The 21,958-nt window shown below is 49.0% G+C and overlaps 1 protein-coding gene across 9 annotated transcripts in view; it reads right to left on the bottom strand.

The window, feature by feature from the left end:
- Window positions 1-21,958, bottom strand: part of lrba (LPS-responsive vesicle trafficking, beach and anchor containing) — a 181,535-nt gene that overhangs the window by 18,666 nt on the left and 140,911 nt on the right. For all 9 annotated transcript variants that reach the window (XM_084686479.1, XM_084686486.1, XM_084686485.1 and 6 more), the window contains 3 exons: window positions 20,870-20,989; window positions 17,351-17,503; window positions 4,415-4,582 (listed from right to left, as the gene is read on the bottom strand). In XM_084686479.1, the coding sequence (XP_084542605.1) occupies window positions 4,415-4,582; window positions 17,351-17,503; window positions 20,870-20,989 (441 nt within the window). The remainder of the gene's footprint in view (window positions 1-4,414; window positions 4,583-17,350; window positions 17,504-20,869; window positions 20,990-21,958) is intronic.

Genomic DNA, 21,958 nt, shown 5'->3' on the forward strand with positions numbered 1-21,958 from the left:
TAGTCATGGAGATGTGTGCGTGTCCAGGTAGTCATGGAGATGTGTGTGTGTCCAGGTAGTCATGGAGATGTGTGTGTGTCCAGGTAGTCATGGAGATGTGTGTGCGTGTCCAGGTAGTCATGGAGATGTGTGCGTGTCCAGGTAGTCATGGAGATGTGTGCGTGTCCAGGTAGTCATGGAGATGTGTGTGTGTCCAGGTAGACATGGAGATGTGTGCGTGTCCAGGTAGTCATGGAGATGTGTGTGTGTCCAGGTAGTCATGGAGATGTGTGCGTGTCCAGGTAGTCATGGAGATGTGTGTGTGTCCAGGTGGTCATGGAGATGTGTGTGTGTCCAGGTGGTCATGGAGATGTGTGTGTGTCCAGGTGGTCATATCCTCCTTGCGTGTGTCTAACACAGCAACAGCACACGTGACAAGACTCCTTATCGCCGTCTATCACCAACCAATCATCATCAACAAAACTCTGAAGTAACGCCTTTTGAGGAGAAGAGATGCTCATAACCTTTCCCAGGGTCGTGGATGGAATGTGTGTGTGTGTGTGTGCTACGACCCGCCCGAAGGTCACCCATATACTGCTCACTTCTGCTTAGGCTGACTGGAACAAACGCCCTGTCCTGACTCACTCAACCCGTCTTCATTTAAATCCCTCGCTCTGACATTTATGACGTCGTCCCAGTGTCGGGGAGGGCGGGTAAATCTAGGTCAGAGTGTCCTAGGGCTTGTATGCCTATGTAATGTAGAGGTGATTATGTGACAGCAGTGTGTGTGTGTGTGTGTGTCAGGGGGTGTACCAGCGAGGCCAATCTCTTTTGGGGCTCGCTCGTCCGTGTCTGATGAGAGCTTCTCTCTATTCTATACATTTAAATGACGGAAGCGCCCTTCTGAACCCGGGCGACGGCTCCCCTGATTTGATTTACTCCGCCCCCTTGACAAGGCAGGCCGTGTAAAAACGCACGCTTCCCCGCGGATGCAAATCGAATCTCCGTTAATGGGTTTGCCTCGGATGAATGTGAAATAAATGAGAGCGGCCTTGTGGCGTGTCGGGGGCCTGGTGTGTCAGGAGCCTGGTGTGTCAGGAGCCTGGTGTGTCAGGAGCCTGGTGTGTCAGGAGCCTGGTGTGTCAGGGGCCTGGTGTGTCAGGAGCCTGGTGTGTCAGGGGCCTGGTGTGTCAGGGGCCTGGTGTGTCAGGAGCCTGGTCCCTGAATATAACTCACAGAGTCGTGTTACCCAGAAGCTCTAGAAGATGCAGACGGACGTGGTCTGGGGAGCGTTGGTGGCGCGAGAGGCCATGGGAGTTTCCGTGACCGTCTACGAAGAAGGGGGGGGAAGCCCTGCGCGAGGCGGGGCGGGGTGGGGTAACTGCGTGTCTCCCTTTCTTTGGCATGAGTCAACGCAGAGAGCTCGGAGGGAACGGGAGAGCAAGTTTGACGGGGGAGAGAGAGGGGGCGGGGGGGTTGGTTTTCACTTGGTGGTGGAGGCAGGACAGGAAGTAATCATCGTCTGGGAAAACACGCCGGCGGTCTCCGCAGCGTAGCTTAATCTGCCTTGAGACATTCCAAATGCCTTAGCGACAAGCACGCACAAACACACAGCCATCCCGCACCACTGCAGAGCCTGCGCACCTAGAGTCAGTGTGTGTGTGTGTGTATGTGTGTGTCTCCTCCAGCTGCCAAGTGGGCAGGAATACTGAGCCAGCTGCCCCCCCTCTTCCCCTGACACTAACCAGCCCGCGGGCCTAGTCTGGCGTGGCTCAGCCCAGGCCAGCCCAGCCCAGACCTCTGGCTGAAACAGTTGTCACTCAGTGGAGAGGGTCCCCTGGACCCCCCCTCTCCCCTCTCCCTCTCCCTCTCCCCTCTCCCCTCTCCCCTCTCCCCTCTCCCCTCTCCCCTCTCCCCTCTCCCCTCTCCCCTCTCCCCTCTCCCTCTCCCCTCTCCCTCTCCCCTACCCCGGCCCCTGACGCGGCCCAGACCAGGGGCCCGTTTCCTCCTGCTCCACAGGCCTGCTTCCTGCACAAACACTCAGTAGGATCCTGGCTTCAGTTCGCCTTGGTTTATTTTACTAATTAAAACGCTCAAGGTTCTGTTTGTGTGTGTGTGTGTGTGTGTGTGTGTGTGTGTGAGAAGAGGCCAGCTGATTGGGCTCTCAGGGGATGAGGAGGAGACCGCGTCCGCGAGGACAACGCTCTCTTTCATATCTGTCCTTTTATGAAGGGAGAACTGCTTTCTATTCATACGTTTGGTCACCGTGCATATCCACCTTCATGCATACGTGCTCTGCATGCAACGGGAGGGGGGGGGGGACAGGGGGGTAGAATTTTAATACACCTTCAAATCACACCCGCACGCGTGTGTCTGTGTATTTATCGATCTCCTGGTCGCCGGAGCGTTTCGGTGGAAAGGGATCCAATTTGCCGGTGTGTGTATTAACCAGTCGGCATGGCGATGTGCTGGGCCAGGCTGGGCAGAGGGGCAGTGACGGCATCAGCCCACCCTCCTCCTGGTAATGAATCTGCATGTGTGTGTGTGTGTGCATGTGTGTGTGTGTGTGTAAAACAGATTTGGAATGTGTGGGTGTGAGTGTACGGCAGGGGTGTGAGTCTGTGTGGGTGTATGTTTGCATGTGTGTGTGTGTGTGCGTGTGTGGCCAGAGCACATCTGGATGGGACGAACCTGAATGAGGTCGTAAATCAGGGCGCTGCCCTCTGTGCCCGCGATGCTCCAGTCACTGAGCATGAAGGGCAGCTCCACGCCCCCGCCAGCCTACTGAGCACGCTCACTGAGCACGCTCTGTTCTCCTTGAGAGGAGGGGCTGGAGAGAGCCCGTGTCACCGTCCAGACACCCATGAGAAGATTCTCCCATCAAGGGAGCTAAAGTATGATAGGGGAATCTATGATAAAAGGGCTTGACCATATGGTCAGACCCTTTGATAGGGTTGTTTTAATTCTGGTAGTGAGTTCACCTTGGTAGGCGCAATGTGTTACCAGGGCTTTCAGTAAATGCAAACACCAGCAGCACATTCTGGGGTTAGCGTTTTATGGGTTAGCTGTGGAGCTAAAGGCTACTGTATGCATTCCACATAGCAGGGCTTGTCTGAGTTAGCGAGCTAGCTTGTCTGAGTTAGCGAGCTAGCTTGTCTGGCGCCTTGACACTCGCATCAGAATGGCTGTTTGGAGGAGAAGTCACGTCTGTCTGATGGAGGGTGAGGGGGGTCACACAGTTACTCTTACTTGCTGACCGCAGATGTGCTAGCCTGTCAGCTAGCGGATTTCGCCGCTTGCAATTTAGCTTTCGATTTTGCTAGTTTGTGGGCGTTTGTGTGTGGGTTTGTGTGTGAGTATAGTGCTTCAAAGTGAATGGGCATGAATTATAAATGAGAGCAGAGAGAGGCTTTAAAGCGTTCAGATGGAGCACTCAAACCAGAGCTCTCTGCAGGGCTGACACTGAGAACTGCTGCCAGTGAACGACCCTCTTATGGCTTCCACAGAAAAGGGCTAACAGTCAAATGAACTGTAACACTGCTAATAGCATCCATAATCTGGAGCTCAGAGCATTATAGTGAACATGCTGAAATGTACTGATTCTGCTTAATTGGATTGGGGAAGGGATAATGCTTTGTGTGCATTTACCAGTACTATGGGGTATTTCCATATTTTGGATTAGATGAAGTCGAATCAGCATTATACTGTGAGTGTGAATGTGTCTGTGGTAATCTGAGGTAAATTCTTGAACCCGTCTATGATCCCGAAAGTGTGTGTGTCTGTGTGTTTGAAGTGTGTGTATGTCTGTGTGTTTGAAGCGTGTGTGTGTCTGTGTGTCTGAAGCGTGTGTGTCTGTGTGTTTGAAGCGTGTGTGTATCTGAAGCGTGTGTGTGTCTGAAGCATGTGTGTGTTTGAAGCGTGTGTGTTTGAAGCGTGTGTGTGTTTGAAGCGTGTGTGTGTTTGAAGCGTGTGTGTGTCTGAAGCGTGTGTGTGTTTGAAGCGTGTGTGTGTATGAAGCGTGTGTGTGTTTGAAGCGTGTGTGTGTATGAAGCGTGTGTGTGTTTGAAGCGTGTGTGTGTATGAAGCGTGTGTATGTCTGAAGCGTGTTTGTGTCTGAAGCATGTGTGTCTGTGTGTTTGAAGCGTGTGTGTGTCTGCAGCGTGTGTGTGTTTGAAGCGTGTGTGTGTCTGAAGCGTGTGTATGTCTGAAGCGTGTTTGTGTCTGAAGCGTGTGTGTCTGTGTGTCTGAAGCGTGTGTGTGTTTGAAGCGTATGTGTGAGAGTGTGTTTGAAGCGTGTGTGTCTGTGTGTCTGAAGCGTGTGTGTGTTTGAAGCGTGTGTGTTTGAAGCGTGTGTGTGTCTGAAGCGTGTGTGTGTCTGAAGCGTGTGTGTGTTTGAAGCGTGTGTGTGAGAGTGTGTCCGTGTGGTGGTGGTCACCTCGCGGAGCATGGGGTCGGTGATGGAGTTGAGGTTGACGGCGCCCTCGTAGGTCAGGTAGTAGAAGACGTTCAGGGAGCGGGTGGCCTCGGGGCCCTGCTGCTTGTAGCCGAAGATCAGGTCGATCCACTGGTGGAGCTGGCACGACACAAACTCACTCTCCAGAGCCTGAGGAGGAAGAGGAGGATGGAGGGAAAGAGGAGAGGGAGAAGGAGGGAGACAATGGAGAGGAGGAAACAAAAGAAGACATCGGGTCAGGGAAAGAGGAAGTAGCCATATGCAAATATGTTCTGTGAGTACGTGTCTGTGATGAGTTCATTTGAAGTGGGGACCTTGACCTTGCCAGATTGATCTGAGATCAGTGTATTGGACGCACGGGGCACTGTTGTACATGCCGCATGATCTAAACTTAACCCACTTCAATGCATCAGAGACAATGCATTAATTACATAAGCTTTCCAGCATTATGAGCAAACAAAGGTTTTTTTATTAATGAGAGTTCGAGAGGGTAAACTCTTGGCATCCAGGAACCTGGGATTTTAAGAACTAAAATCCACTTTTTAGAAACATCAGACCCCACACGTCATGTCGCATCACTAGACCACTGAGACACAAGCTGTTTTGTCTCCTCATTAGCTACCGAAGAAGGGGAAAAAAATACAACATTTATGGTTTCTCATAAAAACAAGTCATTGTGGTAATTTGCCAGCAAAGCTGTCGGCACACAAAGGCTTCCCGACGCGTCCAAATTAGAATGAGGAGGCCTTGATTGTCATTGCTGCCTGGTGTGGCATTAATTCGCGACAAAACATTAAGCCGCGGCGCGCTTAAGCGGCCATTCATATCACTTAAGTGTTTACGGCCGGGGAGCGCTCCATCAGTCACTTAAATGTGACTTTGTGACAGGTCGTTTTCCATCTCATTCTCTCCCCACTCTCTTAATTACACATTCTCATTTAGGGTAAAGAAGAGCTGAACATTAGGGGGGGGGGGGGGTGGAAATACGGAAAAGACATCAGAAAACTGACGTGCAGTGACATTTTCCCTTGACGGGGAGTGGGGCTTTGACGGAGAAAGTGGGGGTGGTGGAGTGGCGCGGCTCTCGTATAATGAGTTTATGAGAGGTGGAAGAATATCAATAAAGAGGTTGAAGGTTCCAGAAAAAGGTCCTGGAGAAATCCAGCGTTGAAAGGTCCTGGGCTTTAATGTGGGGGAAGGAAGGATGCTATTAAAATAGTCCGACGTGCACATTTCTCATCGGAGAGTCTAACTAATTGTTGCTCGGGCTTCTGGTTCATGAAGCGTAGTGATTTTCCCCCCCAAAATAGAATTCCACTTTAATATAATTACTCTTCGGAGACCCGGAGATGTGATGAAATTAGCAGCCGCTGATTTATTACGCATTTCTTTTTCTCCCACTTCAAAACACAACATTTTACGTTTCAAATGAGCTATGAGGGAATGGGAGAAACCCAGGAGTAGAAGGGTAACTGTTCTGAGACCAAACAGAACCCAGAGCCCCCAGAGTCATGTGGAGAGCAGACTGCCTGTCTGCCTGTCCTTCCAGTAAGAGCACACCCATGTCATTATGTTCCAAGTTGCATGTCAGAGACTGAACCTTTTATTAGAGCTACATATCTATTATAGTCCAGGGCAAGTCTCTTTAGTCCCTGTCTTTAATGGGGCCTGTGTGTGTGTGTGCGTGCCTGAGTGCGTGTCTGTGTGTCGAGGAGAGCAGTTCATTATGCGCCGAGATTGACCTTTGACAGGCCCTGCTCCGCTTGTTTCCAAACTAATGCTGGTTCTGATGGGCATTTAATGTGCGGAGCAATCTCCTGTCAATCAGGGCGTGGAGACAAAGGCCGGCCCCCGTGTTATTGAAACGTTCTCTCCAGAGGCCCGCCTTTATGGTAATCAGGATCCAGCATTTGGGAAAGGGGGGCAGACAGGAAAGGTGATATGTGTGTATCTGTATGTACGTGTGAAGAAACATGTGTGTTTGTGTACGTGTGTGTTTGTGTACGTGTACGTGTGTGTACATGTGTGTTTGTGTACGTGTGTGTTTGTGTACGTTTGTGTTTGTGTATGTGTGTGTTTGTGTACGTGTGTGTTTGTGTACGTGTGTGTTTGTGTACGTGTGTGTTTGTGTACATGTGTGTTTGTGTGTGTGTGTGTGTTTGTGTACGTGTGTGTTTGTGTACGTGTGTGTTTGTGTACGTGTACGTGTGTGTACATGTGTGTTTGTGTACGTGTGTGTTTGTGTACGTTTGTGTTTGTGTATGTGTGTGTTTGTGTACGTGTGTGTTTGTGTACGTGTGTGTTTGTGTACGTGTGTATTTGTGTACGTGTGTGTTTGTGTACATGTGTGTTTGTGTGTGTGTGTGTGTTTGTGTACGTGTGTGTTTGTGTACGTGTGTGTTTGTGTACGTGTGTGTTTGTGTACGTGTGTGTTTGTGTGTGTGCATTGAGATTGAGCATTGAGGCCTTTGAGATGGAAGAGCCCTTGTGGGGATCGTTGGGTTGAGCCTAGAATCAGCCCCCATCGAAGGACTACACTCATCAGTGATTCAGGGGAGCGTTTGCCTGTGCCTGCAGAGGTGGAGGGAACAGAGTCACATCAGAGCCCTGTGGTGGGGAAGTTCAAACCGCAACGACTGGTGGCGTGGCCCCGCGTTCTCACAAACACAATAGTCTAATCAGTCTGGGGGAGGAAAAAGAAAACAACAACAACAAACATCACTGGTGAAGACGACACCTTCCTGAAGAGGGATGAAGTGCCACATAAAGGGACACTTAAAGGGGCAGTCACCAGGGTTATTGATAGGCCAATTAGCCAGCCAGTGTGTGTGCCATCCAGGCACCGTGGGGTGGAACCTTCTGGTAATAAATGAATAATTCAGCCGCCCTTTACCCAAACGGTTGGCGGGGGGTAGAAGTCAGTGGAAACCCTGTGTTTGCCGTTATCATCATTGTGATCACGTGCAGCCAAGATGCACAGAGGATGAACACAAGATCAGGTATGCACTGAAGTGCAATATAATCATATGCTGAGGTTAAAAACATATGTAATTCATCCTTGCTTGGAAGTCAGAAGGCTTGGGGTACAGCATCTACTGTAAGTCAATATACTTGTCTATCAGGGGCACATGCTTCTTGAACACAATTGAACATTTAAGTGTGGCAAAACATAAGACAATAATGTTGAGTTTGAGGACCAGCTAGCTAGGCTTACAGAGTCTAACACACACGAGTCAAGATGTGTGTGTGTGTGAAGATGACTTTACGGGGTGTCCGTAACGAGGTGGCACTTAGTAAGTTCCTCCCCCTTCCTTTGCAGGCCCTAAAAAACCTTTCTAAGGTCTTACGGACCCCTGTCTGTAAGGAGGCAAAAACGTCACTTAACAAATCAATCCACTCATTTGCATGCCAACACTGTGTGTGTGTGTGTGTGTGTGTGTGTGTCTTCATTTTGATTGGTCTGTTTGTGAGTGTGTGTGGGGTTACATGTTTGAGTGTGCATGCGTGGGTGTATAATGGAACACACGTGTTGTGCGTGGGTCAGAGTGAGTGGCAGCCAGTGCTGCTGTGTATTGATTAGAGTAGATTAAGGAGGACACACGTCAAGCCTGTGCACTACTTTCTGCAGGAACAAGCTAGACAACACAACTGTCAGCTGGAAATCAGATACACTTTGCACATTCAACAGGAGATATTCAGCCAGGCTAGCTGATGATGGAAGATCAAACTCCGAGAGCAGCAGAGAAGAGTGGAAAATTACCTAGAAATTAGGGTCTCTGAATAGAAAAAAATGCATAAAAAAATACTTAATATGTAGACTTAATAAATAATTGTCATTCCAATTTGTTTTGTATCAATCAAAGCCAGTTTGCTAACTAATGACTGATTTTTCAACTTTCCTAAAGGCACCACTTACCAACATTTGTCTTGCTTTCTTTTTTTTGGTCTCCCTCCCCCCTCATCTTACTCATATCATCTCCATCTCCCTCACACTCTCATCCTCCCAAATTCTCACCTTTACTGCTTTCCCTTCTCCACTCCATACTCACTCCCTGCCTGTCTTTTCCCCCTCCCCCTCTCCCCCTCTCCCTCTCTCCCCCTCTCTCTCTCTCTTTCTCTCTCTCTCTCTCTCTCTCTATCTCTCTCCCCCTCTCTCCCTCCCCTCTCCCCCTCTCCCCCTCTCCCCTTCTCCCTCTCCATCTCCATCTCTTCCTCTCCCTCTCTTCCTCTCCCTCTCCCTCTCTTCCTCTCCCTCTCGTCTTTCATCTGGGGTTTCCTTACTCTGCCTCTGACATGTGCTCTGATTAAAGCCCCTGTTAGCTTGGCCCGGCCGCCCCGGCACTCTGTCAGCCTGTGGCCAGGAGGAATGGGCTGGGGAGAGAGAGGGGAGAGAGAGGAAGGGTGATATAGGGAAGGAGAGAGAGAGTGAGTGAGTGAGGGAGAGAGGGAGAGAAAAGGGAGAAGATAGGGACAGAGAGAAAGAGAATGATAGAGCAATAAAAAGAAGGGAGAGTGAGAGAAAGGGACAGAGAGAAGTGGGGGTCCTCACAGGGGAGACAGAGGCAGGAAGAAAGTGGGGGATGACGTAAGGAACGAGAGACGTAGGAGCCCTATCTTCACATATGCAGAGGCTGGACAGGGGGGGCGAGAGACACTGAGGGCTAGCTTTGGGTCCCAACTCTCTCTCTCCCCCAATCAGCCAACTCAAACCAGCCAAAGGTCTGGGTACGGGTCAGAGGAGGCCCTCACTGGCTAAGTGGAACCTGACACGAGTTCTCACCACACACACACACACACACATATACAGTTGTGCCCAATGCACTGTAGACAACAATATGTGTATGCACATGTACACCCCCCCCCCCCACCACACACACACACACACATACATACATACATACAGAGCACAATAAATATCCTGTCACTGGGTGAAAAGAAGCAGAATGAGCCGTGATTGGGGTAAATATCTCCCCAAAACAAACATGTCATGGGGGATTTGCTCTGAGTCTGAGAGCTGGCATTCTGTGAGGTTGGAAGCAGAGACTAAGTGGCATGATTCATAGCATAGACAGTGCGTAGCGAGGGAAAGAGAAGGTGTGTATGTCTGTGGGGTTGATTCAATAAAACTCAAACTGTACAATAAGCCTGCCTTTCAAATGTACTCCCCCCTTCAAGCAACCCCTTAGCCCACCACACATTTTGAAGGTCTTTAGCGTCAACTCAGAAAGTAGATATCTATAGTAGATGCCATAAACACTCACTACAAACATTGTGGCAAATGCACAACAGCCTAGAAGTCTAAGTTACAGGAAATGTGTCACGCAGAAAGCCAGCCGTCCAAACCGCAACCTGAGCAGAGGTCCAAACCAAGCAGGAAGTCCAACAATCTCCGGTTCCCAAGACAATCACATACAGAATAACTATCAATCTGCTTCAGGACAATCTAACAAGCTAGAACATTTATCAGGGACAATTATTAGCTACGTCAACAATAGCTTGAAATGCATAAAAGCTAGATAAACATCGAGGCTTGATTTCTGGTGAGGGTGTATAGTTAGACAGTTGGTTGGATGTGGTGTTGTTTAGATAGCTGTTGAAAGAGAATGACTGGGTGTATCAGATAACTGTGGACTGGAGTGATTGGAGGATTTGGCCGGGCGACTGTCCACTATAGAGGGGTGTGCCCCCCCTACCTCACACGTTCTAACTTTAACTGCCTTTGGCTCTCCTATTCTGTCTTTCTCCACCCACCGTGTTTTTACGCACACACGCACACACACACGCACACACACACACACACACACACACACACACACACACACACACACACACACACAAACACAGACAGTTAGTACAGGTGATGAGAATAGATGACCAGTGTGATTAGCCTGCAGTCTAAGCCTAGTTATTTCTGTCTGGAGAAGCTATGTGGTGTTCAACTGAATGATTTGTTAAGTGAGGGTGGGGGCAAATAACAGCAGTGCAGCGTGTGTGTGTGTGTGTGCGTGCATGTGCAGTTTCAGCCCAAAAGATAACTCTCAAACTGCTCTACTTTGACAAGACAGATTAATTGTAATTACTTGATGAGGTTCTACCTTTTTTTTTTTTTTATCCATAAAAAAAAAGAAAAGAAAGTAACTTAACCCAATATTAATACATGTGCTTTCATGCACCTGCAGAGAATTTAAAACGACCTCCATCTTCGGTCGCACGAGTGGTGAATTTAGGGAGGAAGGAAGCTCAAATACGGTGAGAAAGCACAGTGAGGGAGCAATGCACACGTCTATGATTGATGTCTGGGGGTTTTGTGGGGAGGGGGGCTGATATTGGGGGTCATCAAGCCCCAGTGATGGATGCCCTAAACGTGTCGTCCTTGTCACCCGTGGGCCCTTTGAAATGCAGGCCTGCGTGTGGATGAGGTGTGCGTACGTGTGTGGGAGTGTGGCACATTAACTCTGGCCTTTATTCACACACTGCATGCTTGAGTGGGCACCTTGGTTGGGGATGGAACAGGGTGAAGACGCCACCTCTGTCCTTTTAACATTCACAGAGGCTGAAACTGAGAGAGGGAGGGAGGAAGAGAGAGGAGACAGACAGAGAGAAGAGAGATAGTGAAAACAGGGGGGGGCGGGCAGAAATGAACCTGATGTGAAATAGAATCATCTTTTTGAAAGACAGAGGGAGAGAGAACGAGAGAGGGAAAGAAAGAAAAGAGACGGCATTAGCAGCGAAAGTGTCAGCTGTAGTAGATCACGCCATTTCTCATGCTCCCTCAAGTCTGCTCCATGACATCACTTGAAGAGGAGAGACCAAGCAGAGGAGGGGGAGGAGGGGGAGGGTCGTAAACCACAGAGCACGCAGTAAACATGTCTGCCCTCACGCATGACAATACCCCTTCAGTGAGCGCCGGCTGATGCTGACCAGACTCCCACAGCCCTCTCCCATCCAGTGGACCTTTAGCCAGAGCCTTCCAGACACCCACAGCTGGATTAGCGCTCGGCTACGCTAAGCTAGGCTATGCTACATTAAGCTCTGCTTACTTTCGGTATGCTAAGCTAAGCTAGGCTAAGGTATCTGCGTTGTTTCTCACTCACTCACTCATTCACAGAAGCCAGGTCTGTGGTTAGCGATCGTGGTTTACCTCAGCTCTAACAGTCCCTGTGGGGGTCCTGGGAGCAAGGGGAAGAAAGCATTACGGGCGCCCCAGCTGGTGCCTGATTGGAGAGAGAATTGTGGGGACGAGAGGCGAATGTAAACAGCAGCAAACTTTGACCCCAAATGGCTGGTGGTCTTACCAGGGGAGCTGCAATGCCTGGTTGTGTGGGAAAAAGGCCAGAATGGTTCTCCCTCCCTCTTCCCCCCCCCGCTCCCTCACCGACATCTCTCGATGACACTTCACACAACCCCTTGTGATACCTTAGGGTAGAGTCGTAAATCCACGGAGGGAGGTTAGCTTGAGGTGCTTTCAGATATAGCCGCCGTACGACAGTCAAAGCAAACATGGCTTGAAAATAAGAGATATGACGAATAAAGAAATAAAGAAATGAAACTGCAGCACAGAACTCGCCTTGTCCTCAAACATGTAGGAATGCAGGACAACCAAGTTTGGAATGTCAGAGTCACGTAAGTGCGAGGAGCTGTCAGCATATTGAGTTGACGCACTTCAACTTTGTGCTGCTTTTGCCCCGAGTTGGAGGTGTGTGGGGGGGTGGGGGGGCGTCTCAAGGGGAGGGGAGCTAACATGATATGGCTCACACTGAAATGGCGAGCACCACAGCGTAGGTTACGTTTATTAGGGACTGACAGCTGTGAAGAGAGGAGGAGTAACTGCCTCGGACATCACGCTCGTTGTTGGACTCCACGGTTGCCGTGGACTGGCTAGCGGCTCTCAACGTGTGCTTAGAACACAAAAGCCTGAAAGTAACCTGCCTTCCTGGGCTAGTCTGATGCCCACCTGGGCTGTGTGTGGTGCTATCTGAGCTAGCCTGAGGGCTGCGTAGGCTAGTCTGAGGACTGTGTGGGCTAGTCTGAGGACTGCGTGGGCGAGTCTGAGGACTGCGTGGGCTAGTCTGAGGGCTGTACGGGCTAGTCTGAGAACTGCGTGGGCTAGTCTGAGGGCTGTATGGGCTAGTCTGAGGGCTGTATGAAAGTTGTTGAGAGGCTGTTGGGTGATGGTGAACTGTTCAACTCTCTGTCTCTGCTTCAGCTTCTGTTCAATCGCTCAAACTGTTTTGGCACATTCAACGGATCTCTCTCTCTCGGTGTCTCTTTCATCTCTGTCTCTCTTCTTTCTCCTTATCTCCTGAGTCATAAAGACCATTCTTTTCCTCCAATAACTACTAATAAGAAGAAATGTATTAATAACAATGTACTGTATGTCTAACAAACTATTAAAAATATAAACGGATATCAAAACCACTTGTAAATACCACATACATTTTGTTCTTCTTATTAGTACATTATTCTGGGTATAATGCAGATGTTGACCGAGCAGAATGATCTGATGTTTTGACGTACGAGTGCTAGACAGAGTTTCTGTGTTCTGTGGTCAGTCCCACCAGACAGTAGCCTCCCTGTCTCTGGAAAGTTAAGCTGGAGCACATGATCACCTGCTAGTTTGCTAATGGTAAACAGACCTGAAAGAGAGAGAGAGGCAGGAGAGAGCAAGACAGAGTATGAGAGAGAGAGGCAGGAGAGAGCAAGACAGAGTATGAGAGAGAGAGGCAGGAGAGAGCAAGACAGAGTATGAGAGAGAGAGAGACAGAGAGACAGAGAGAGAGAGAGAGAGAGAGAGAGAGAGAGAGAGAGAGAGAGAGAGAGAGGGAGAGACAGAGATAGAGTCGGACAGAAGATTCATCATATATTGTGGAATGCCTGCGGGACATGACAGAGCCCAGAGACGTCTAGTTATCTGGCAAGAAGGGGGATCAAGTTCTTAACCTTTCCCTCGACCCCGTGGTAAAAACAACAATCGGAGCCCAATCTCTGTGTCACGGAACATCAGGATGTGTGTGTGTGTGTGTGTGTGTGTGTGTGAGTGAGTCTACATATCGGTGAGTGTGTGTGTGTGTGTGTGCATGCGCGTGTCCACTTTCTCTACAGCAGTTCTGTTTAAAATCCCACTAAGCCCCTCTACATCCCAAACCTATGTATTTACACACGAGGCAATGAATCCTGGGGATGTGTAAGCCAGGGTCAATCAAGGAGCCGTGTTTAGGAGAACGTGTGCCTGTCTGTTTGTGTGCGAGTGTGCGCCGGGGTTGTGGAATGCGATGCCGTTGAGACAAAGGCACGCGGCGCTCTGGGCTCCAGAGCTGTGGACGTGGACGAGCCGGCCAGCCCCTGAAGTGCTTCCTGTTCTTCACCTCACGGAGATGTCAGGCTCACTCTGCAAGGACCCACACCTGTGCCTTTAGTGTATTTTCGACGCTATCGCAGCCCCACCACACACGCATGCATGCACGCGTGCGCACACACACACACGCTCGCTATAAAACCTGCACAGCAATCTTTCTCTCCCTCTCATTCTCTCCCTGCCTCTCCCTCCCTCTCCACAACAACAAAAACAAACTGCCATTTAGCGCAGTGCTTCGATCCTTTACCGTGAGTGGGTTTTAATTGCTTTCCCAGATTGGGCTTTAATTAGCTGTTAATCATCTATGGCTCATAACGAGAGAGGAGACACACTAGCACTCAAGAGACAGCAGGAGAGTATGTGTGTATGTGTGTATGCAGTCTGTGCCTGTATTGCTGGGCCATTAAGGCCAGACATGCTGGAGAGCCAAATAGGCCATTAGCTCCTTCCATCGCTCCTCTCTCTCTGTCTCTCTCTCTGTCTCTGTCTCTACCTCTATCTCTCTCTCTTTCCCTCCTTCTCTTCCTCCCTCTCCCCTCACTCCCTCCATCCCTCCCCTTCTCTCCTCCTCCTATTTCTCCCTGTAGTGCCACAGTAGCCAGCTGACAACTCTTAATGCCAGCTATCTGTCATGACGCGCACTGTGTCGGCCACACACCCCCTCCGTTCATCCCCCGTTTCATCCACCTCTCCTGGGAGGGGCAGAACTAATGGTGGCAGTATGTGCGGTATTTGGACTGAAGTACTTCAAGAAAAAAAAGAAGATTGGGAGCTTCCGATCAGCTGGACAGTTTAAAAAGGAGACGACATGTCCATTCTGCTTCAAGACTTCTCGTGTTATGGCTACTTGCATTCAAGAACAACAACCAAAAAACATTAGTAAATAAACGTGATGAGACGTCTCATCTTTGTCATAGCGAGGACTCGACACCCGTGCAATGACACTAGCAACGCAGCATTGGATTGCTGCAAAGATGAGACAATGGCCTCCATCATCATGTGTGCAAAGAAGGTCTGAACACGTGAAGCTGACTTGGAAACAATAGATGTTATTGTTCACAGTATGGCATGACTGATTGGGGGGACTTCAGTGTGTGTAGTCCCAGGCGTGTTGGCACGTCAGATATAACCTTACAGCTGAGTGTGTGAGTGTGCATCTCATATGGTGTCCCACAGGGACACAGGAAGCGGAGGGGGAAGGCCCCTAAATGGGCAGGTAAAAAATAAATAAAAGGTAAAGATGTATGCAGGCTGATACAGGATAAGTGTAAGGTCGCTGGGATCAAGAGAATCCTTCTACCTTCACATAACAGTCCTCAGCGATGGAGTATCGAGCTGTTTATGGGGAACAACATATTTCAAAAATCTAAAAACATTTGATTCGACTAAATGAAGGCGGAAAAATGCTATTTGCAGTTTGCCTCGATGCCAACGCTATTCTCAGAAAAGGTTTCCAAACAAAAGAATGTTTTTGAGAACCAGCTGCTGCTTGTGAGTATGCTTGTTAGAGGCGAGCAGACCATGGATCTAGCCTGCTTGGTTGTTTGAACGGATCAATATCTGCACACAGCAGGGACAGAACTGGATCGATTACCACAGGAACATATCTCAGTGTGTGTGTGTGTGTGTGTGGACCCTTTGGATGGGGCTAAATTGCATTGAAGGTACCTTGGAGAGGCATAGTGTCAAACACCCAGGGGTGGGCTGGGAACTCCCCAGAGGAAATAAAAGACATGCATAAGCTACACCGCGGGCTCTGCCCATACGACAAGTTAAGGACCACAACAACCATGACTCCCTCTCCTCCCTGTCGCAGAGCCCCCCTGTGCTACACGGTTTCATGTGTGAGTAAGTGTGGCCAGTCCAATTGTCAGTCAGTCCCCCCCCCCGGGGCTAATTAACTGTAGGGCTTAAGAGTCTTCCAGTGTGTCTGGATGACTGGCTGGCTTGTTACTGTAGCATCAGCAGTTCCAGGCAGAACCATAGATCATGTGTCCAGCAGAGCTGTGGATTCCAGTGGTGCCTCTGCTGCTCTTGCAGATGGGCTGGAGCAGATATGAGTCCTGTCGGACCAGAGCGGCCATCTGACAGCGGTTCAGGCAGCCTGCTGGGGGGGTGGGAGGGAGGGGCGTGTGTGTGTATGTCTGAGGGGAGGTGGTATGTTCTGCTTACATGTGGACAAGAGATCAGAGAATGCTTGAGAATGCATCTTTTCAATTTTTTTTTTTTTTTTTTTTTGGGGGGGGGGGGGGTGTTTGTGTGTACGTGTGTGTTTGTGTATCTGCAGTATGGAGGGATATTAGAGGGTGCGTGTGCGTGTTCCTGTGTCAGTCAACATGACATCAAATCCATACGCCGAGCTGTGCATAGTGCTTTGAGTCAAATTTGACACAGTATACACAGAAGTGTGTGTAAAACACAACGTACACACATGCACACAGGCCTGTTCTCTGCTCTCCCCATGGCTAACGCGACACAGCGTGTGTGTGTGTGTTATTAATGACACTTGGTGAAATGAAGGAAGGGGATGAACAGCCGATGGCAGGTTCCAGCACACATGCCTGGTGCCCATCCCTGCCGGTGGAGAGGCCAGGAAGCAGTGCACTCTGCTGGGGGAGTGAGTGCTGGGGAGCTTGGATACTCCATTATAGTGGAGGATACAGTGGACGTACAGCTTAGACATATCGAAAAATAATAATCTTCAGCAACAATGAAATACATTTCTTTATATATATATATATATATATATATATATATATATGAATTTTGTATTTTCCAAGTATACTTTTGTTTTTCTCTCTCATTTTTGACCAGCATGAATCTAGTCAATTGAGTGCAGAGAATCTAATAAAACAAACTTATATGTTTGTCTTTGACCAACGTGTTAATTTAAAAGTTAAACATTCAGTTATTTCTGGTATCTCTTGGAACATAAACGACACTGAAACAGATATCCACTTTGGAATGACACTGTAAAAACAGTACATTGATCCTGTGAGCTTCTGACCTTCTCAACATCGTAAACTGGAAGGAATCTGAAGCTCTGTCTAAGCTTTCGCTGTGTGTGAAAGAAGAGACTGCAGTGCTAGAAAACTGACAGCAGGACTGGCAACAACTAAATATAAACAGGGTCTTTGTGCTTTAGGGAGAAAGAGAGATCAGACATCAGATACTCCATCTCTCTCACACACACACACACGACACGAGACACACAGGACATGGGGCGATGTTGGATAGTTTTGCCAGCAGTGCAATCAAAGAGCCGGAGCATATCCAAGGAGTGGGGGTCTCCGGTAACGGAGAGAGGAGGGGGGTGAGACAGACAGGAAATAGCACTATGTCTCTATGCATTAGCACTTCCTGCTAGGCAAGCATGAGGACAGCAGAGCCTCCTGACTGAGCCGCAGAAACCAGCTCTAATGAAGCTTGCTTAATATTTGGGGCTCAATGTTTTGATTGTGTGTGTGTGTGTATGCATGTATGTCTGTGTGTGTGTGTATGACTGTGTGTGTGTGTATGTGTATGAGTGTGTGTGTGTGTATGCGTGTGTGTGTGCTGCTTACCAGCCTGTTGATGCGGACAAAGTCCTCGGGGCTCTTGGCCCATGGCGGCAGCTCCACGTCAGACACCACTGTGCCGTCCTCCATCACACCCAGGCTGTAGCTGTTGGCGTTGATGAACATCTCCGGGAGGTAGTAGAACTCTGGGATCAGCTCCTGCACAGTGGGACAACACACACACGGATACACACACACACACGGATACACACACACACGGATACACACACACACGGATACACACACACAAGAAAAAAGAGATTGTTTAAAGACGGGTTACATTTTCCTAAACATGTTCAGATAGAAAGAGAGGTTAGAAGAAGATAATCGTAGATTGAACCGAAGTGACGGCAAGGGACCCTTGGTTCATCACTATCGCGTAAAAGAGCAGAACCTGAACCCTGATAAGCAGGAAGCGTGTGGAGAGTGGAGACAGACATAATTAATTGGGGGGTGGAGGGTGCTGTGTGTGTGTGAGGCTGTATGAATGGGTTTGTCTGAGAGCCTGAGAGTGCGCTAACCTGCTTTGTGTTTCTGTGCGTGTGTGTTGATGTTTCCTCCTGTGTGTCAGGCCCTTTAATCCAGGCTGCCAGAGTCGTCCCTCAGACAGACACAGCGGCGGTTTGAGCAGTGTGCCATTACTCATGGAAATTACATCTCAAAGTTCAGGCTGGCTGGCTGCTAGCGCGCGTCAACGCGATAAAAGACTTCAAAAACAACGTCGCGCGCATCCGACAGTGGCTCCTGGAATGTTGTGTGTGTGTGTGTGTGTATTTTCTCTTCTTTTCTGTCAGAATAGAAAATGTATGATATGCAAAAAGAAAATGGCCTAAGCCCAGTCCAATTCCTGTTATATTTCTTCATGGATATGCACACAATCAATGTGGCCTATATGTGGATGTTGCTAGAACACTTTGTTTAACCTTTCTTCGTTACTCGATCACAATCGGTATGAACATAAACAGTAGGCCACAAATGCGTGCATGAGCCAAAACATATTCAAATAAATCACCCAGATACAAAAAGGTAAGTTCAATATTAGTGTCATCATTTCTGTTTGCGTGTGGGCACAGGGTTGCTGGCAAACCCTTCTAACGTAAGCAAATGCTGAATGATCGTAATTCTTGGCTACTTCGAACACGCAAACCATGACCCAGAAGACCCGGCGAATGTAAACGGTGGTCCTAATCGCATACATCTCCTGTAGTGGAAGGCGCTGCTTTCCCCCCGTTGACAAAACAACTGTCAAGTGTGAGCTATGTCATATTCCGACTTGAACATAACCAAACAATGGGGTGAGATTTGTATCCATATTGCATTCATATATTAGAAACGCGTACACATGAGACAACAGACTAGTAACTTATCCTTTAATTCCTCTGTAAAACAATAGCGGGGAGATAATAACAGTTATAAGGAGTCAGCTGGCTGAGCGGTTAGGGAATCGGGCTGGTAATCTGAAGGTTGCCGGATCGATTCCTGGCTGCGCCAAAATGACGTTGTGTCCTTGGTCAAGGCACTTCACCCTACTTGCCTCGGGGGGAATGTCCCTGTACTTACTGTAGGTCGCTCTGGATAAGAGTGTCTGCTAAATGACTAAATGTAAATGAGTGTTGCTGGAGTTTGCTGACTGATGGTGGCCTACTTGATGGACAGTGCTTTAGATGTGTGTGACAAGCAGATAAGGTCATAGGGGATATCTGACCCGGCATGTTCTCTACACGCGGAAAGACCCGGCACAATGTATTATACCAGGAATGCAAAAATTGAAAAAACTAATGTTTTTGTGAACTTAGCTATTGTAATTTGCTATTGGCCTCAATGGCTTCTACAAAGACAATCCTCAGCGGAATTATTTGGTGGTCGGAAGTAAGCTATCAAACAGGCAAAAAGAGCATCTGAAAGTTGACCTTTTTCTTTTACTGGCACAGAGAAAAGGACCAATCAGAGATGCAAACAAACACACTGGGCTTGAACCAACAAACCACTTCCTCACATCTGAACCCAGGGCACTCCAGCAGAGATGACCTGGGACACAAGGTCATGTGTTTTACAAGGGCTCCTGCTCCACCCGCTTCACTCACACAGGTCTGCTGTAAATGTGTCCCCCTCTCCTTAGCTTGGCAAACACACACACACACACACACACACACCTCTTAACAAGGTGGGGAAAATATGGTAGTGGTTGTATTCAGATGGGGAGGGGGCAGGGCTGATGCCCCATTATGTGCAGTGGCCCCTGCTCTGGCCTGGTCAGGGGCCAGTCACTGTGATCCCCAATCCTGTCCTGTCACGGGTCAGCGCAGGGGCCAAGTCCCCCACTGCCCCCCTACCCCCAGCACTTCTACCACTGTCTTTCCAAGTCCCCCATCCACCCTCCGATGCCTTTGGGGCGAAGGCAGGGGGGGGTTAGGGGCTGGTAGGGGGTGGATGTGGCCCTGGAGGTCAGGCTAGCGTCTCCTGGGCTGCAGACTGGGTGTGGGGGGGCTAACCTAGCTAACCTATAATCCCTCCCCTCCCCCTTCTTTAAAACTGAACACCAAGGCCTTTTTTGACAACAGAGGGTTTTTTATAGAAATGGCGCTGAGGTTAGTGCTATTTAGCGTCAACGCTTCTCATTGCAGATTAATGTCTGTATGTGAGTATGACAGGAGAAACCATGCAGATAAAGTAGTCGGAATGTCATTTAGAGTGTGTTTTCAAGCTTGTGTTTGGGGCTGGACTTTGAGCAAACTTTGAGGCTGACCAGCTATGCATGTATTTGTGTAAGAACACTGTCTGTTCCACCCTGGCGCGTCAGATACATACCATCATCTAACTTTCACTGGGCTGCGGGGGGGCAGCATGCCATCGTTAGCTCTCAAGTCCGACCCCCCACCCTCCCATCCACCCAGTGACCCACTGCCAGGGGAGCAGGCCCGTATCCACGGTCAACACAAGATGGCCGCCGCCTGTAGTCGTAAATGTTGTTTTTATTGTAAGGAGGGAGATGGGGTTGCTTGTTAAAGGGCTGACTGGGGCCTCAAAGGTGAGAGGGGGGGGACTGAACATTCAGACTCAAGACAACCTCGGAAAGTCCAGGGTATGGGTGCCCTTGCCGACAAAGGTTCAAGTCTAGGTTAAGGCTGACTGAAAGTTTGGGCAGGGAGTGTGGGGGAGGGGGGGGGGGGGCAGGATTAGCACTGAGTCTTTGATCAGCAGCCTTGCAGCGTTCATGGGTATTATGACGTGGATTGGTTGTGACCAAAACTGTGTGTGTGTCTGTGGGATGTTGGATAGTTTCTGACACTGGGTATCTCCTTCGCTAGCTGGGTCTGCTTCCTTGAAGGATCCCATTTCAACACTAAACCAATCAAGGGGGAAGTATAGCTGGATTCCTGTCTGGTCATGTGATCATCACAGTCCCAACATTGACCATGACGGGGACTGACTGAAAGCTTGGTTGGTGTGTGTGTGTTTGTGAGTGTGTGAGAGAGTATGTGTTTGTGTGTGTGTGTTCGTGTGTGTGTGTTGACGTGTGCCTACCTTGACGTCAGACGTGTCTCTCTGGCAGTTCCTCCAGGCACGGGACACAGAGGAGAAGGTACGGTCAGCGTGGTCAAATTTCCCGCCTTGAAAGTTGAGGAAGAAGGTGGTGAAGGGCTCCTGCGGAAAACAGGAAAACAAATCTCTATTTAACCAACGGCATATTTCTAAGATAACTTTACCAAGTTACTGCACATCTCTAAATACAATTGGATTGTTGAGTTAACATCCACAATGTTAAACTTCAGGGTTGGGGTCTAATTCTGCTGTCTTGTCATGTAGGAATCCTGATTATCTTTCAGATGTGGGCGATCTTTGATGTTCATGGGCCAAGGCGAGCGGGTGGCGACAGACAGTCTAGCCCAGGCTTGTGACACGTCCCTTTTCAAGAACCTCTGAAAGCGTTGAGTTCCTCGGCGCCCAATTACCGCCGATCTGGGGTAGCTAAGAGCCGAGAGACACACGTCCTTGTCGTGTTTCTAATCGCGCTTAATCTTGTTTGCGTCGATCAATACAGTCTCCCAGAGACAACCGGCACCCAGAGTGAGAGGCACACAATTAGCTAGGGTGAGAGAAGCGGGGGGGGGGGCAATTAAAGTCCAGGTCAGAGACAAGTTGCCCCCCCCCCCCAACCCCGTACGTTACGCTGCTGATTTGGGCGCCTTTACCCTGAAGACACTTGAAAACAACAGGCTTTCGCTAAAGTGGATTTAGAGTAAGCCCCCTAATGATGTGGCCGGATCAATGGGCAGCTCCACGGGGAGCCGTTGAGAAAGTGAGCAGGAGGGACAATTACAGGAAGGAGCGCCACAATGGGCCTGGAGAGGGGTGAGTAACCCTCCTCTGTAAAAAGTAGTCCCTGGTGTGTGGTATTGTGGAAAAGGAAAGTGTTCAATATGGGGTCTGTAATATCATCTCTGGTCAATGTTATGAGGGTTAACCAAATTGAATGTGTGTGTCTGTGCAAGTGTTTGAGTGTTTGTGGGTTGGCACAATAATGAAAATGTAATGTTCTTCATTTCTATCACCCTTAATGGAAGAATGATTGCAGTAATATATCCATTAAGTTGGATAACTTCTGTTTAAATT

Source organism: Hypomesus nipponensis, chromosome 22, assembly GCF_054491055.1.
Source record: "Hypomesus nipponensis isolate SF chromosome 22, ASM5449105v1, whole genome shotgun sequence".
NCBI lineage: Eukaryota > Metazoa > Chordata > Actinopteri > Osmeriformes > Osmeridae > Hypomesus > Hypomesus nipponensis.